We start from the raw sequence: 19,565 nt of genomic DNA, 5'->3' as shown, positions 1-19,565 counted from the left end.
TTATTTATCCCACATATGAGCATAAAATGCATGTATGAAACCATAAAAGCCAACAAAATGATAATTATCTTTAGTTACATTTTTTCATCGTAAGTCCAGTAAGGGACAACTGAGAAAATTTGAATAGGTGTGGATAGTTTTATTATTGGTTAAATTCTTATTTACAAATCTGCCATCAGCAACCAAACACAAGAAATAAACATGAGATGTAAGGGAGATAACTATGATAAAGGAAAGCAAAACATCTTGCACTGAGACAAAATTAGTTTAATACATGAGCAAAGATCTGCAGTCATTATATTCTCAGTTATGTTGTATTTATTATGTAATGCAGTCATTATATTCTTAGTTATGCTGTATTTATTATGTAATGCAGTCATTATATTCTCAGTTATGTTGTATTTATTATGTAATGCAGTCATTATATTCTCAGTTATGTTGTATTTATTATGTAATGCAGTCATTATATTCTTAGTCATGCTGTATTTATTATGTAATGCAGTCATTATATTCTTAGTTATGCTGTATTTATTATGTAATGCAGTCATTATATTCTCAGTTATGTTGTATTTATTATGTAATGCAGTCATTATATTCTAAGTTATGTTGTATTTATTATGTAATGCAGTCATTATATTCTTAGTTATGTTGTATTTATTATGTAATGCAGTCATTATATTCTTAGTTATGTTGTATTTATTATGTAATGCAGTCATTATATTCTAAGTTATGTTGTATTTATTATGTAATGCAGTCATTATATTCTCAGTTATGCTGTATTTATTATGTAATGCAGTCATTATATTCTAAGTTATGCTGTATTTATTATGTAATGCAGTCATTATATTCTAAGTTATGTTGTATTTATTATGTAATGCAGTCATTATATTCTCAGTTATGTTGTATTTATTATGTAATGCAGTCATTATATTCTTAGTTATGTTGTATTTATTATGTAATGCAGTCATTATATTCTTAGTCATTTTGTATTTATTATGTAATGCAGTCATTATATTCTCAGTCATGTTGTATTTATTATGTAATGCAGCCATTATATTCTAAGTTATGTTGTATTTATTATGTAATGCAGTCATTATATTCTCAGTTATGTTGTATTTATTATGTAATGCAGTCATTATATTCTAAGTTATTTTGTATTTATTATGTAATGCAGTCATTATATTCTCAGTTATGTTGTATTTATTATGTAATGCTTTCATAATCTTTTTTCAAATACTTTTAGAATTAGCAATCTGACCTCAACCAACTATCACCCAGTAAAGAAATTGTAAATGTTAGAGAATAAAATTAGGTCAGGTTTTTTAATAAAATACCCAAAAAGGTACAGTAGAAAGCAGATTAAAACTTACCATTAAATAAAAGATGGTGTATTTGTAAAAACTATACATCCAAGTGCATATATCTACCTGTTTCTGCTGACTCTGGCCTGACCCTGTAAAAGGTGTAACCTGATAGACTTCCCGGTGACATTAACATGCTTCTCATCAACTTGTAGGGGGCTGGATAGTGTGACATGTCATCGTTTAAACGCCGAGACAAGTGTGGAAGTAGTGGATTGTAGTAGAATAGAGACTTTTCTGTCAGATATCCTAAAATGTACAATGTCATCAGGTAAACATGATCAGAATCTTTAGTAATGGAAACACTTTCATTAAAGACAGGCAGGTAAATAGATATAAAATGTCACATAGAGACAGGGACAGACAAAAAGATAAAGAAATGCACACACAGACAAAAAAAGACTAGCAGATTGTGATACCTATCTACAACAAATGCAACCAAGTTTTTATTATTTACAGACTAGTGTCATTTAAATAAAGGTGAAGATAAATTAGAAATGTTTTCCTTCATGGGCAAGTAGCCTTCATATCGTTCGTGTGTACTGGTAACTGTCCCGCAAGCTAGGTGTTGTTCATGTGTAGCTGTCCTGAAAGGCAGGTGTTCTTTATATAGATATCAAGTAAGACAAATATTCTTTTCTTCATACAGATGTCCAATAAAACAGATATCCTTCATATAGATGTCCAGTAGGAGAAATGTTGTTGTTGTTGTTGTTGTAGGGTTTAACACCATTTTTCAGCACAAGATAGGCTATACATTGCAGCCACTATCAATGGTGGAGGAAGAACCAGGGAAAAAAATGGAAAGAACCAGTGACCCACGAGAAGCTACAAGCAAGCTTTTTCATTTACCCACATTAGCCAAGCCCAAGCCTCGAACCCACACAGACAGAGATGAGATGGCAGTGACTTGTAATGGTGAGCACTTTAGACCATTCTGCCACTCAGCCCCCCCCCAGTAGGAATGATACCCCCCTCAGTAGGAATGATACCCCCCAGTATGACTGATACCCTCCCCAGTAGGACTGATATTCTTATATAGCTGTGTCCTGTAAGACTGATACCCTACATACAGAAGTGTCCTGTGAGATATATGTAATTCACACAGAAGTGTCTTGTGAGATATATTTAATTCATACAGAAGTGTCCTGTGAGATATATGTAATTCATACAGGTGTATTATATGAAATCGATAACCTTTATGTAGGTGTCCAATCAGACACATCTTTTGCATAGAACTGTCCCATAATTTGGATGCCCTTCTTATACAAGTGTCTAGTACAACATCTATCCTTCATAGAGAGGTTTCTAGTATGACATATCATTTAAAAGATGTGTCCAGTAAGACTAATATCCTTCAAACAGATGTTTCTAGTATGACATATCATTTAAAGATGTGTCCAGTAAGACTAATATCCTTCATATAGAGGTATCCAACAACAAGAATATCCCTTATACATGTGTCCAGTAGGACAGATATCTTTGACACAGGTGTCCAGAAGGACAGATATCTTTGACACTGGTGTCCAGTAAGACAGATATCTTTGACACAGGTGTCTAGTAGGACAGATATCTTTGACACAGGTGTCCAGAAGGACAGATATCTTTGACACAGGTGTTGAGTAGGACATATATCTTTGACACAGGTGTCTAGTAGGACAGATATCTTTGACACAAGTGTCCCATAAGATCAATATCCTATAAATGTGCTCAGTAAAACGTATTCTTCATATGGGTGTCGAGTAAGACATGTATCCTTCATATATGTGTCCAGTAAGACATGTATCCTTCATATATGTGTCCAGTAAGACATGTATCCTTCACATATGTGTCCAGTAGGACATGTATCCTTCATATATGTGTCCAGTAAGACATGTATCCTTCATATATGTGTCCAGTAAGACATGTATCCTTCATATATGTGTCCAGTAAGACATGTATCCTTCACATATGTGTCCAGTAGGACATGTATCCTTCATATATGTGTCCAGTAAGACATGTATCCTTCACATATGTGTCCAGTAGGACATGTATCCTTCATATATGTGTCCAGTAAGACATGTATCCTTCATATATGTGTCCAGTAAGACATGTATCCTTCATATATGTGTCCAGTAAGACATGTATCCTTCATATATGTGTCCAGTAAGACATGTATCCTTCACATATGTGTCCAGTAGGACATGTATCCTTCATATATGTGTCCAGTAAGACATGTATCCTTCATATATGTGTCCAGTAAGACATGTATCCTTCATATATGTGTCCAGTAAGACATGTATCCTTCATATATGTGTCCAGTAAGACATGTATCCTTCATATTAAAATTGTCCAGTAAGACACGTATCCTTCATACTGAATGTAAGGTAAGACATGTTTTACTACAGGTAGTGAAATGACAAAAGAGACAGGTAGTCCAATTTTTATCAGTTTTAATCATTTTCTAAGAAAATAAAGATAAATGTAAATATCATTATTTTAAATTCATAATAACATAGCAGATTTTCATTCCTAAATGTCACTCGATAAGATATGACAAACCAAGTGACCAATCAATTAGGAGACTGGCAAAAATATTTCATTAATTTTGCTCATAAATGTGAATATGGTAAGAACCAATTTCATGACCTGCCCTGTACATAAAATATTTGATTTATACCATTTACTTTAATGTACAGTATAGGAATATATATGTATTTATTAATTTTCTATATCCTTAGCCGAACTAATCCTTTTCGTATTCAAAGATGTGGAAAGTCATACCTTTGCTGATTACTTTTTCTAATACTGAGTCATCCCAGCTCTTTGTCCATGTTGACAGGTACCTCTTAGCTGAGAAACCAGGTCGAATTTGTCGGTCAAAATAATCTCTTCTTCTACTGTGAACAAACTTGAGATAAATGTCACTCTCCTCTCTTTCTTTACCCTATAATAATAATAATAATAATAATAATAATAATAATAATAATAATAATAATAACAATAATAATAATACATGTATATAATCATCATCATCATTATCATCATCAATCCCATGTTGCAGCTGATCATAATAAAGACTATGAGAAGAAAAAGAAGACAAAGAGAAGTCAAACTTGAAACATGAGCCAGTCATTAATGCAAAATCAACAAAGGATTCATATATCATTGCCTTTGAAAGAAAATGACATTTATATTCATATGTGACTTATTGTCAGCCAATAAATTGTACAAGAGCTTGACAGTAGCTTTTAAAATTGCTTGTGATTGTTCATACCAGAAGCCAGACAAGAGGTTACATTAGAAATAATAATAAAAGTTTGCTTTTGATTGAATTCTAAGTGTCTATAAATTAAAAAAACTTTTGGCTAAGTTTATGTTGGGACTGACTAGTACCGTATTGGGACTGACCAGTACTGTATTGGGACTGACTAGTACTGTATTGGGACTGACCAGTTCTGTATTTAGACTGACTAGTACTATACTGGGACAGACTAGTACTGTATTTGGACTGACTTGTATTAGGACTGACCAGTACTATATTGGGACTGACTAGTACTGTATTGGGGCTGATCAGTTCTGTAATGTGACCGACTAGTACTGTATTGGGACTGACTAGTACTGTACTGGTACTGACTAGTTCTGTATTGGGACTGACTAGTACTGTATTGAGACTGACCAATTCTGTATTGGGGCTGATCAGTTCTGTATTGGGACTGACTAGTACTGTACTGGGACTGACCTGTTCTGTATTGGGACTGATCAGTTCTGTATTGTGACTGACTAGTATTGTACTGGTACTGACTAGTTCTGTATTGCGATTGACTAGTACTGCATTGGGACTAACTAGTACTTATTGGGACTGACTAATTCTGTATTGGGACTGACTAGTACTGTACCGACTAGTACTGTATTGGAACTGACTAGCACTGTATTGGGACTGACTAGAACTGTATTTGGACTAGTTAGGCCTGTCATAAAAATCTACTCAGCATTCTGAGTAACAAATGTTATTCTAGACTTGAAATTCAAAATTCACAATGTCCATCCATCTATATGCTCATTCATCCATCTGTCCATCTTTCTATATACTCATACATCCATCTGTCCATCTTTCTATATACTCATACATCCATCTGGCCATCTGTCTATATACTCTTCCACCCATATGTCCATCTGTCTATATACTCTTCCACCCATATGTCCATCTGTCTATATACTCATCCATCCATTTGTATATACTAATACATCCATCTGTCCATCTGTCTATATACTCATACATCCATCTGTCCATCTGTCTACATACTCTTCCATCCATCTGGCCATCTGTCTATATACTCTTCCACCCATATGTCCATCTGTCTATATACTCATCCATCCATTTGTATATACTAATACATCCATCTGTCCATCTGTCTATATACTCATACATCCATCTGTCCATCTGTCTATATACTCATACAGCCATCTGTCCACCTGTCTATATATTCATACATCCATCTGTCCATCTGTCTATATACTCATCCATCCATCTGTCCATCTTTCTATATACTCATCCATCCATTTGTATATACTAATACATCCATCTGTCCATCTGTTTATATACTCATACATCCATCTGCCCATCTGTCTATATACTCATACATCCATCTGTCCACCTGTCTATATATTCATACATCCATCTGTCCATCTGTCTATATACTCATCCATCCATCTGTCCATCTGTCTATAATAATAATAATAATAATAATAATGCTTTATTTATAGAGGGTGACTCATTAGTCAAGGACTATTCTCCCTTGAGGCCCTCTTAAGGAGAGTATAACAATGCACATTATATGAAGATGGCAATAATTACTGTTTATTTTAACATGTTTAGTATTAAAATACTAAATTCCATTATCTGTTAGAAACACATACATGCTCATGATATCTTTTCTTAAATATTCTAATATTTTCAGCAGATTTTACATGTAGTGGAAGCTTATTCCACAGAACTGTACCAGAGTATTGAAAACTCTTTTTAAATTGCTCTGTTCTTGGTTTTGGTATTAGAATGTTTCCATGTGATATTGATCTCAACTGGTATTGTGCTGAAAAAGGCCTGAATAAGTCTTGAAGATACTCTGGTGCAGTTCCATGTAGACATTTATATAAAAGAACTGCCTTGTGAAAATCTATCCTGTCATATATTGTGAGCCATTTGAGTTCTGTAAATAATGCTTTTGAGGGATGATCAACAGATGCATCTAAAATTACACGTGCTGCTCGTTTCTGAAGTTTATAAATCCTGTCAAGCTCAGATTTGGCACAGTTTCCCCATACATTAGAACAATAATCCATTGTTGGAAGAATATATGACTTGTAGTATAGATTGCGAGTTTCCATAGGTAAATATTTCTTGATTCTGCTGAGAAGGGCAATTTTGGATGACAGTGTTTTACAAAGCTTATCAATATGGTCATTCCATAATAAATTATTATCTACAGACACACCTACAAGCCTTTCATGTTTGACATTTTCTAATGGATGATTATTTATTGCAAGAGACAGTTTTGGGTTCCCTGACTTGTGTAGCTTTTGTGATGTCCCCAAAATCATACATTTTGTTTTACCTTCATTAATTACCATCCTATTTTGTTGTGCCCAGTTTTGGACTCTGATAAGGTCTGAGTTTAATTTCATTTGGATAACTTCAGTATCAGAACTAGATGTATACAAAGTTGCATCATCTGCAAACAAATCTGTGTTTGTGGATTCATTATTTAATGGTAGATCATTGATATAGATAAGGAAGAGGAGAGGGCCCAAAACTGAGCCTTGAGGGACTCCTGAATGAATAGTGCGAGTTTGAGAGCTAATATTGCCAATGCTTACTTGTTGAGACCTTTGGTTTAGGTATGATCTAAACCAGTTTAAAGAAGGATTGTCAAATCTGTAACAGTTCAACTTTTGCAGCAGAATTTCATGATCAACAAGATCAAAGGCTTTCTTGAAGTCAAGGAAAACAATCCCAGTCATATGTCCATTATCCATTTCCTTCAGCCAAAGATCAATTAATTTGGTAAGTTCTGTTTGGCACGAGTGGTACTTTCTAAATCCTGATTGAGCTTTATGAAATAGAGAGTATGTTTCGAAAAATTTATAGACCTGAATGGCTACATGCTTTTCAAATAGTTTTGACAATACAGGTAGAATTGATATTGGTCTGTAATTTCCTGGATCCTCCTTTTCTCCTTTCTTAAAGATAGGTGTAACCTTTGCACATTTCAATGTTTCTGGAAAATTACCACTCATTATACTTAAATTTATGATATGCGTTAGTGACTTTGTTATTACTGGTGCAGCAATTTTAAGAATTCGTGGACCAATACCATCCAATCCAGAGGATTTATTAATATTAACCTTAATTAGCATATCAAAAACATCACCTTCACTAACATTAGCTATTGAAAAATAATTTTCATCAGGAATTTTAGCTTTTATAAATAATAGAAGAGCATCAAGTTCAATTGGGATATTAGTCTGGTTCTGAATACTCTTACTGGAGATGCTTATGAAGAAATTGTTGAACATTTCCACAATGTCTTGTACAGATGTTGCTATATCATCATTTTGCTTAAGTCTAGGGGGAAGGCAACTGTTCTTGCGTGGGTTCAGCTCTTTTAGATGCTTCCACAATGTTTTGGTACTCTTACTTTCATTAATAGCCTGTTTATAGTAGTTCTCTTTTGCCTTATCTATCAGGTACTTAGTTTTATTTCTCCACTTTCTATAGCTTTTCATGTCTTTTTTCTTGTGGAAATTATCTCTTAGGTGCCTAGCCTCATTGATCTCAGGGGTAATCCACTTGGGTGTAATTTGGTGTTTAACCCTTTTTGTTTTAATTGGGGCATGCTTGTCTAAAGCTGCATTGAACATCTGATACCATTTGTCCAAGGCAGTGTTGACATCAGCTATAGCGCAGACTGATTGGAAAGGTTTGCAAACTAAATCATTTAAGAACATTTCCTCATCAAACTGTTTGAAGTCCCTGTATTGAATTTCAATGTGTTGGCCATTTTTAGATGATTTCGGAACATGTCTAGTTATACAGACTGGGTAGTGGTCACTCAGTGCATACACTGGTACCTTAATTTCACTTATGTTTTCAGGTTTATTAGTATAGACATGATCAATGATAGTAGCACTTTTATCCGTTACTCTAGTTGGGGTGTTAATTAATTGAGTAAAGTTGTAAGTTTCAAAGCTACTTATCCATGTTAATGGTGGAGTTTTCATATAGTCAATGTTAAAATCACCTAATATGATAATTTCTAAATCTTCCTTAAGTAATGCTTTTTGAATTTGAACCTCAAATCTATCAATCCAATCAGCTGTGGAACTAGGTGGCCTGTAAACCGAACATAAGAGTATTGGCTTTGATTGGGCAAGGGTTACTTCGATCCAGATGCTCTCTACCCCAATAGTCTCTAGATCAACACGTCTGTTATAACTAATGGAACTGTCTACATAGAGAAGAATACCCCCACCCCCCATGGATTCCCTATCTTTTCTTTCAAAGTTGAACCCCTGTATATACTCATCCATCCATCTGTCCATCTGTCTATATACTCATCCATCCATCTGTCCATCTGTCTATATACTCATACATCAATCTGTCCATCTGTCTATATACTCATACATCAATCTGTCCATTCTTCCATAGCTACAGTCTTCCTAAACCATTGAGTGGAAATACATGAAGGTTTAAAGCCATCTTTTGGATCATACTCATGGGATCACTGGGAGGGAATCAAAGGTCAGATATACACTAGATTTGTGTCTGTAAAACACAAATGCTCCCACTGTAGACCAAATGGTCTAATTTTAAAAGGTTTCAAAATTTAGTAAAATTTTGAAGAAAAAAAATAATGACATATTCTTTGATGTTCTTCAAAAAGAGGACAAAAAGGCCAGAAAACATTATATGGATTACATTAGTCATTTAATTACCAATCAGATATCTCTCCAAATTTTTCAATAAAGAGATTATTCATTAATAAAGCATTAATAATGTCTATGAATCTGGAAAAGTTAATATGAATTCATAAAAACTTGATATGAATAAAGTGTTTGATGATCAAATTATCTATATGGATGCTCAGAAAATGTTAACATAGTTTGGGCATAATTCTTTTTCAAATTTGTAATTTAATGCTGGCATTAATTTACATTCCTTTTACTGCTAGATGAATTATGATGGTTGTCAGCAATATTCTAGGGAATGGCCTGACTCACAATGTACTTAGGCCCTCAATCATAAGTTAATATTTCAAATAGTGATGAACTTCTTGTAGTGGCAATTTACTGACAAATAATATTTTAAAGTAATAAGAACTTTCTTGAAAACATAAACTGCATATCCAGTATCTGGCACAAAGTAATCTATCATGTGTGATGCATAATTTTACCATGTAGACCTTAGCCATGTTTCTGGTTTGAAAAAACAACAACATTAGTTTCAAAATCATTATGAATCGGCAAATTAATTTTTTATCTGAAACTCCATTCTGGCAAAGAATTCACCTTGGAGTTCTTTCCAGTTTTTTCTATATCAGCAGCATTTTCTTCAGTATGTGCAACTGCTAGACTTTCAAATAAACTGAGTGACTCCCCCTTAACAAGAGTCCTTTGAGGAATGGATGCTCTCCACTGTCCAATAGGATCTTAAAATTAGCCAATAAGGCAACGACATTGGATTTAAGATTGGCAGCATTTTCATTTAGACCAAACTAGACACCATTAGAGCACCTTAAGTGAAAACCCCATTCTGATATGAGCATCCAGTCTGGATAATTCATGACAACATTTGAACATGTTCATTGTGGCAGCCATATCCAAGGTCACATTTGCAACATGGAGGACCAACTAGATCTCATAATTAGTCTTCTGGTGAATATGATTTTCCATTTAGGAGGAATAGCGAAAAACATGGTTTTCAATATGGGTGTCATGGGGGTCATACTGGATGTGAGATTGGCACCATTTTCAATTAGTATTAACTGGTCATCATAAGAAGTCTTCTGGTGAAAACCAAACACTGATATGACTTTCCATCAAGGAAAGGTAGCAGAAAGATTTCCAAAATGATGACCATATCAGAAAACAGATCAATACAATATTTATTTTTAAAACAACAAGAAACTATAATATGTCTTCTGGTTAACATTTCATGCTGATATAACTTTCCATTCAGGATGAGTAGCAATGATAAGATTTTCAAGATGACTGCTGTGGTGGCCAGACTGGATGCCTTGGAGGTACCATTTTCACTTAGGACCAACTAGACATCATGAGAAGTCTTCTGGTGAAAACCCCATGCGAATACAATACATCTTTTCTTCAGCAAAACAATTTTCAAGATGACTGTTATGGTGAGATCAGCATAATTTTCACTTTGAACCAACTAGATATCATAAGAAGTGTTTTAGAGAAACCACATGTTAATATGACCACCAGAAGAAGTAGTTATAACATGATTGTGGTGGCCATACCGTATGTTTGAGCAGTACCAACTTCATTTAGGACCAACCAGATCTTCATGTAAATGTGTGTGTTACATGGCAATCATGTAAATGTGTGTGTTACATGGCAATCATGTAAATGTGTGTGTTACATGGCAATCATGTAAATGTGTGTGTTACATGGCAATCATGTAAATGTGTGTGTTACATGGCAATCATGTAAATGTGTGTGTTACATGGCAATCATGTAAATGTGTGTGTTACATGGCAATCATGTAAATGTGTGTGTTACATGGCAATCATGTAAATGTGTGTGTTACATGGCAATCATGTAAATGTGTGTGTTACATGGCAATCATGTAAATGTGTGTGTTACATGGCAATCATGTAAATGTGTGTTACATGGCAATCAAGCAAGTAGTTTAGGAGGAGTAGCAATAAGAAACTAATGGATAACAAACAGGCCATCCCATTAGTTCCTGTGGCCTGTGACCATTCAAGCTAAAAATGAGTGTCAAAACTGTGCAGTTGATTTGCCTTGAGTGTAATGAAACCTATAACTTTCATTAGTACTACCAAAATTCAATAGGATAATTTATGCACTTGACTTCTGGATTAACTGCCAAAATTCAATATGAAAATTTATGCACCTGACTTCTGGATTAACTGCCAAAATTCAATATGATACTGCCAAAATTCAATAGGATAATTTATGCACCTGACTTCTGGATTAACTGCCAAAATTCAATATGATACTGCCAAAATTCAATAGGATAATTTATGCACCTGACTTCTGGATTAACTGCCAAAATTCAATATGATACTGCCAAAATTCAATAGGATAATTTATGCACCTGACTTCTGGATTAACTGCCAAAATTCAATATGATAATTTATGCACCAGACTTCTGGATTAACTGCCAAAATTCAATATGATACTGCCAAATTTCAATATGATAATTTATGCACCTGACTTCTGGATTAACTGCCAAAATTCAATATGATACTGCCAAATTTCAATATGATAATTTATGCACCTGACTTCTGGATTAACTGCCAAAATCAAGTGCTTACAAAATGAATTTTCCAACTGAACAATGAGATGTTTTAATTCAGGCAGAGAATTTAGCAACATTTCTATGTACTAGTAGACTGAGACATTTGCTAGTCCCTCCCAAAAAAGCAATGTCAGACACTTATCAAGATTAACTAGCCATTTGGAAATTATGAAAACTACTAGTCAGACAGAATATTTGCTAGCTCTGGGCTAACATTGGACAACTGCTAATTTGAAGGATGTAATTGATTGCTGGTATCTAGTTACTAAAATCATTTTACCAACTGTTCTTGGCAAGGTTGTACAGTAGTGGACATAAAGTTTTCCATATTTAATAATAATGTCTTTGTTGTTACATGCAGTTCAAACACATATGACTCATAGTGCCCTTGCCATAACAAATTGCCACTGTGCCAATAAGGAAGATAAACAAATTCAATTTTGTCTTTATTTATCACAAACACACACTATAAGGTGTATATTTATAGAAAATGTTTTCTTATAAAAACTACTCCCTTGAAAATTCAAAATTTGCGGGTCAGAAAATGTCTAAAGGACAAATCCCCCTCTGAAGAAAAAAAACTAGAAAAATTGTTGCATTACTACATAATATTATTATTCCTCACCATAAAGCAATTTACTTTAATACCACACAGCATTCCCTCAATATAAAGTCCTTTACTTTAATACCATATAGCACTACCTCAATGTAAATTCCACTACACAAAACTCCCTCACTATAAGGCCTGTTACAAAGCAGGTATGGTCATCGATCCATTTTCATTATGAACTAGTACTATAACATGTATAATATATTTCATTACAAAGCAACCTCACTATAAGGCAGTATAATCTATGGATCCAATGGACAGCATTATTTTTTTAAATTTCATGATGTTTGTTTTTTGTAATAATATCATTATATATGTTTTGTTTACGTTATAGGTTTTGTCTAATGTTGTAAAGTGCTTAGAGCTTTTAAAGATTAGGCACTATACAAAGTCCTCATTATTATTATTATTACTATTAATATTACTATGAGGGAGTAGCTATACCTGTTCACTTTTCAAAAGGTATTTTTGAGTAGCTTGCAATTAAGTCTATTTGTTTATGAAATCACAAAGCAGGGGTCATTTTCAGCTACAAAACTGATAAACTGAATGTCAAAGAAATGTGTTTTGCCAAAAATCACAAAAGACATTTTTAAATACTGAATAAGTATGAATAACAACTTAAAACAAGTGTACCACCTCCGAGATTTAATCAAGTATACATGCATATACAAGACCTCTCTCTTTCTCTCAATGCACATACCAAATAATGACATGATCTTTTTCTTCAATCCTCTTTAGTATCAATGGCTATGTATCAGATAAAAACATAACCCAAACACTGCTTGTATGCATGTCTGGCATCATGCTTTCTAATGCCAATTGTTCTATTCAGAAGTAGAAGGCAACAAGGAAAAAGACTGATTGCCCAATTTATATATTGGTGTTTAAAAGCACAACAGCACATAACAGACTATAGCACCGACGTTCTGGGAGTAAACAAATTTCCTCACCCACAGACACACCACAGCAGCCAATACAAGTTGATCAGGACAGGACTTGAATGCACAACCCATTGAATGCAAGTTCAGCATGCTAACCACTAAGTCACTACAGTGCTTAAAAAAAGACAAAAGAGAAGAAGACGTGTGTACTTACTTGCCTTCCATAAGACAATATTGACTTTGTCAGATCTTCCACTGTCTTAATATCAATATCTTCGGAATTTTCCAGTATATCTGTACCTTCCTGTTCTGAACCTTTGTGATGATTCTGCCTCTTGACATCTGCTTGTCGAGTCCTGTGTGCAAGATCCTCAGAAAATAGTAACAAAGCTCCTTTACGAGTTGTAAATGTTTTTGGCAGGTAAATTTCCTGAACAGGTCGGCCACTGGACCTTGCAGAGATGTCATGACTTGTATTGAATGTGACATGACTGTGAATAGGTGGAAGGTAATAGCGACGTGAATCCACAAAATTGAAATAGTCCTACAAAATAGAGTGAATCATTCATATTTAGTACAGCTCATAAACTTAAAGTTCGATTTCTTAAGAAAACACAGTATAGACCAACAAATGTGGTCATTTTCAGGGTCAATTCTAGAATTGAAATTGGGGGGGTGATTCCCTCATCCATTTGAAAATGGGGATATTTTCTGAATGAAGGTGGGATTTAATGAAGAAATAAATATTCTGATTAGAATATATCATTCATGATTAAAAATGCAACATGAATCCAAAAATCTTGCATCCTATAATACTGTAAATGCAGGTCACAGTGTACATATTATGTTTTGATGAGTAAAATATATTATTTGAATTAAGCGTTCCCATGACAAAAACATTATTATGCATAAAATTATGTTTTCCTGATGATCAATTATTTGGGGAAAATCCATGCTCAAAATATTCAGACTAATTGGAATAACAGCTGTACAGAAATACTGTGAATTAATTTAAAGGCATTTTGGGGTAATATAGTGATTCTTCTGTACTGTTGATATATCAGCACATTGCTGACCATCGTTCAGAGTACTTTTGGAACTCATTTGGGTTACTGGACACTTCTGGACTTGATAGAACTTTTAAAACTTTAGGGTTTCTATTCACCAAACCATAAGTTATTCTTACTTTTTCACTTTGCATTTTAGGGAAATAAATTATATTTTCAATTATACAAAACTGAATAGTTTTTGTTCTTTTCTGTTGCTTATTTTAAGACCATAGAGTCATAACACTTGGCTTTCAATTACAATTTCATTAACACAAAATCGCCCTTCAAATCTTAGCTTGACTTTGTACTTTGTAAGAAGTAACAGCAGACCCTTAGCAGTATGGCTAGTACACAGTACACACTACCAAAATTATATACAGTCTAATTCTAATCATTATGACAGTACACACTTTCAAAATCCTGTACAGTCTAGTTCTAATCATTATTGCTACTACACAGTACACACCAGAGGCGTAGCTGGTGGGGGGGGCAGGGGGGTATATATGTCCCCGAGCGCCAAGGTACAGGGGCGCCAAAATGAGGCTTACAACATTACATTATAATAAGTAAACAAGGGTAATATTCAAAAAAGTGATTAAACGGGGAGGGGGCTGGGGCGCCAATTTTATAGTTCGTCCCCGGGCGCAAAATATCATAGCTACGCCTCTGGTACACTCTATCAAAATCCTATACAGTCTAACTCGAATCATTATTGCTACCACACAGTACACACTATCAAAATCCTGTACAGTCTAATTCTAAGCATTATGGCTACTACACAGTACACACTATCAAAATCCTGTACAGTCTAATTCTAATCATTATTGCTACCACACAGTACACACTATCAAAATCCTGTACAGTCTAATTCTAAGCATTATGGTTACTACACAGTACACACAAACAAAATCCTGTACAGTCGAATTCTAATCATTATGGCTACTACACAGTACACACTAGCAAAATTCTTTACAGTCTAATTCTAAGTATTATGGCTACTACACAGTACACACTATCAAAATCCTGTACAGTCGAATTCTAATCATTATGGCTACTACACAGTACACACTAGCAAAATCCTTTACAGTCTAATTCTAAGTATTATGGCTACTACACAGTACACACTATCAAAATCCTGTACAGTTGAATTCTAATCATTATGGCTACTACACAGTACACACTATCAAAATCCTGTACAGTCTAACTCTAATCATTATGGCTACTACACAGTACACACTATCAAAATCCTGTACAATCTAATTCTAAGCATTATGGCTACTACACAGTACACACTAGCAAAATCCTTTACAGTCTAATTCTAAGTATTATGGCTACTACACAGTACACACTATCAAAATCCTGTACAGTCGAATTCTAATCATTATGGCTACTACACAGTACACACTATCAAAATCCTGTACAGTTGAATTCTAATCATTATGGCTAGTATACTGTACACACTACCATAATCCTTTACAGTCTAATTCTAATCATTATGGCTACTACATAGTACACACTATCAAAATCCTGTACAGTCGAATTCTAAGCATTATAGCCACTACACAGTACACACTATCAAAATTCTGTACAGTCTAATTCTAAGCATTATGGCTACTATACAGTACACACTACCAAAATCATGTACAGTCGAATTCAAATCATTATGGGTACTACACAGTACACACTATCAAAATCCTATAGTCTAATTCTAAGTATTATGGTTACTACACAGTACACACTTCCAAAATCCTGTACAGTCAATTCTAATCATTATGGCTACTACACAGTACACACTATCAAATCCTGTACAGTCTAATTCTAATCATTATGGGTACTACACAGTACATACTATCAAAATCCTGTATAGTCCAATTATAATCATTATGGCTACTACATAGTACACACTACCAAAATCCTGTACAGTCTAATTCTAATCATTATGGCTAGTATACTGTACACACTACCATAAGCCTGTACAGTCTATTTCTAATCATTATAGCTAGTAGTAGTTGTTGTTGTTGTTGTAGGGTTTCACACCATTTTTCAGCACAATATAGGCTATACATGGCAGCTAGTAAAACTGGTGGAGAAAGAACCATGGAAAAACCCAGAAAGAACCACCAACCCATGATAAGCTACTGGCAAACTTTCTCACATACCCACATTAGCCAAGCCTGAGACTTGAACCCAAATTGCAGACAGAGGTGAGATGGCATTGATCTGGAATGGTGAGTGCTTTAGACCACTTGGGTACTCAGGGCCCCCATTATGGCTAGTACCACACTTAAAAGATCACTGTTTTGGAAGACAAACTCCTATGACAGATGACTTGTTATCTTAACTTTTCATTGTCACAGTCAAGAAAAAGTCGAAGAGAAGACTATGCAAACACTTCACAAGTATGTATCAAAGTGATGACTGTATGCAAACATTTTACAATTATGTATCAAAGTGATGACTGTATGCAAACATTTTACAATTATGTATCAAAGTGATGACTGTATGCAAACATTTTACAATTATGTATCAAAGTGATGACTGTATGCAAACATTTTACAATTATGTATCAAAGTGATGACTGTATGCAAACACTTTACAAGTATGTATCAAAGAGAAGACTATATGCTAACACTTTACAAGTATGTATCAAAGAGATGGCAGTATACTAACACTTTAAAAGTGTGTATCAAAGAGATGACTTTATGCTAACACTTTACAGGTATGTATCAAAGAGATGGCGGTATACAAACACTTTAAAAGTGTGTATCAATGAGATGACTTTATGCTAACACTTTACAAGTATGTATCAAAGAGATGGCGGTATACTAACACTTTAAAAGTGTGTTTCAATGAGATGACTTTATGCTAACACTTTACAAGTATGTATCAAAGAGATGGCGGTATATTAACACTTTAAAAGTGTGTATCAATGAGATGACTGTATGCAAATATTTTACAATTATGTATCAAAGTGATGACTGTATGCAAACACTTTACAAGTATGTATCAAAGAGAAGACTATATGCTAACACTTTACAAGTATGTATCAAAGAGATGGCGGTATACTAACACTTTAAAAGTGTGTATCAAAGCGATGACTTTATGCTAACACTTTACAAGTATGTATCAAAGAGATGGCGGTATACTAACACTTTAAAAGTGTGTATCAATGAGATGACTTTATGCTAACACTTTACAAGTATGTATCAAAGATATGGCGGTATACTAACACTTTAAAAGTGTGTATCAATGAGATGACTTTATGCTAAAACTTTACAAGTATGTATCAAAGAGATGGCGGTATACTAACACTTTAAAAGTGTGTATCAAAGAGATGACTTTATGCTAACACTTTACAAGTATGTATCAAAGAGATGGCGGTATGCTAACACTTTAAAAGTGTGTATCAAAGAGATGACTTTATGCTAACACTTTACAAGTATGTATCAAAGAGATGGCGGTATACTGACACTTTAAAAGTGTGTATCAAAGAGATGACTTTATGCTAACACTTTACAAGTACAGTATGTATCAAAGAGATGGCGGTATACTAACACTTTAAAAGTGTGTATCAGAGATGACTTTATGCTAACACTTTACAAGCATATACCAGAGAACTGTATTACCATATACATAAAATGGAGAAGGATTGTGCCGCTGAGATGGAGTCATTTTATAAACTAAGTATTACATGGACAGCATTTAATTTTTGAAAATGAATTCTATTCCATTTAGTTTTCAACATTAACTTTTTTCCATTGTAATACAATTTTTCACATAATGATAAAACTGAATCTATACCAGCTTGACCCATTTCTATATTCCTGCGTGTTTAGGGACTAGATTTTTTTTAAAAAAAACACAAGGGTTATATTTAAGCTATACATTATTGTTTCTTTGTAAGATCTGTTTCAACTTTAATCTTTTCTAATAAAGTTAAAATATGTCACTGGACCAAATAACTATCCCTGAAATGAATATTCATCTATTTTGTCTGTAACACACACACACACATTTCTTGAATGAAAATCACATTAATGGAAATTTGTATTGCATGTTTATTATTATTTTCCTGAAATCTGATTATGTCTGCTAGAATATTCTTAAACAATAGACACAATGGACTAATACTGTGTATTCCATTGCTGGTTGGGCATGAGCGGAAGGGCAAATGGGGAGGGGGAGGGTTGCAAAAAACTAACATTTTTCTCAGTACTTTTATTCATGAATATGCCCCTGATGGAGAAATGGGACAGGTCCTATTGTCATCTGATAAGGTAAATATGAAAAGTCCTATTGTCATCTGATAGGGAAACAGGATTGATAGGTAAATGTGAAAAGTTATATTGTCCTTTGTAAGGGAAATGAGACAAATCCTGTTGTCCTCTTCTCAAAGAAAAATGTCCTCTAATGGGGACATAGGACAAGTCATATTGTCTTATTGTCCTCTGATAAGGAAATGAAAGTCGCTATTGATCTCTAGGGACATGGGATAAGTCCTATTATTTTCTGATAAGGAAGCGGGATAAATATTACTGTCACATGAAATGAAAGTCCTGTTGTCTTCTGTTGTGGAAAACAAGTTGTAACTGTGGTTGGAAATTAGACTCTGATTGTTTTTTAAAGGGCTGATAGGAGTTCTATTGTTCTTTGATAGGGAAATAGGAGTCATACTGTCCTCTGATGGGGAACTAGGAGTCATACTGTCCTCTGATGGGGAAATAGGAGTCATACTGTCCTCTAATGGGGAAATAAGAGTCATACTGTACTCTAATGGGGAAATAGGAGTCATACTGTTCTCTAATGGGGAAATAGGAGTCATACTGTCCTCTAATGGGGAAATAGGAGTCATACTGTCCTCTAATGGGGAAATAGGAATCATGCTGTCCTCTAATGGGGAAATAAGAGTCATACTGTACTCTAATGGGGAAATAGGAGTCATACTGTACTCTAATGGGGAATAGGAGTCATACTGTCCTCTAATGGGGAAATATGAGTCACACTGTCCTCTAATGAGGAAATAAGAGTCATACTGTCCTCTAATGGGGAAATAGGAGTCATACTGTCCTCTAATAGGGAAATAAGAGTCATACTGTCCTCTAATGGGGAAATAAGAGT

General features: G+C 34.3%; 1 protein-coding gene across 1 annotated transcript in view; it reads right to left on the bottom strand.

Annotated features, from left to right (window-relative positions):
• Nucleotides 1-19,565, bottom strand: part of LOC149789493 (uncharacterized) — a 328,072-nt gene that overhangs the window by 284,139 nt on the left and 24,368 nt on the right. Inside the window, exons 2-4 of the mRNA XM_089971520.1 lie at nt 13,613-13,942; nt 4,125-4,287; nt 1,428-1,610 (exon numbers count right to left, since the gene is read on the bottom strand). Of these exons, the coding sequence (XP_089827646.1) occupies nt 1,428-1,610; nt 4,125-4,287; nt 13,613-13,942 (676 nt within the window). The remainder of the gene's footprint in view (nt 1-1,427; nt 1,611-4,124; nt 4,288-13,612; nt 13,943-19,565) is intronic.

The sequence above is a fragment of the Sinohyriopsis cumingii genome, chromosome 10 (assembly GCF_028554795.1).
Source record: "Sinohyriopsis cumingii isolate HCF-2022 chromosome 10, ASM2855479v2, whole genome shotgun sequence".
In the NCBI taxonomy this organism is placed as follows: Eukaryota; Metazoa; Mollusca; class Bivalvia; order Unionida; family Unionidae; genus Sinohyriopsis; species Sinohyriopsis cumingii.
This window is presented reverse-complemented; position numbering and strand designations above follow the sequence as displayed.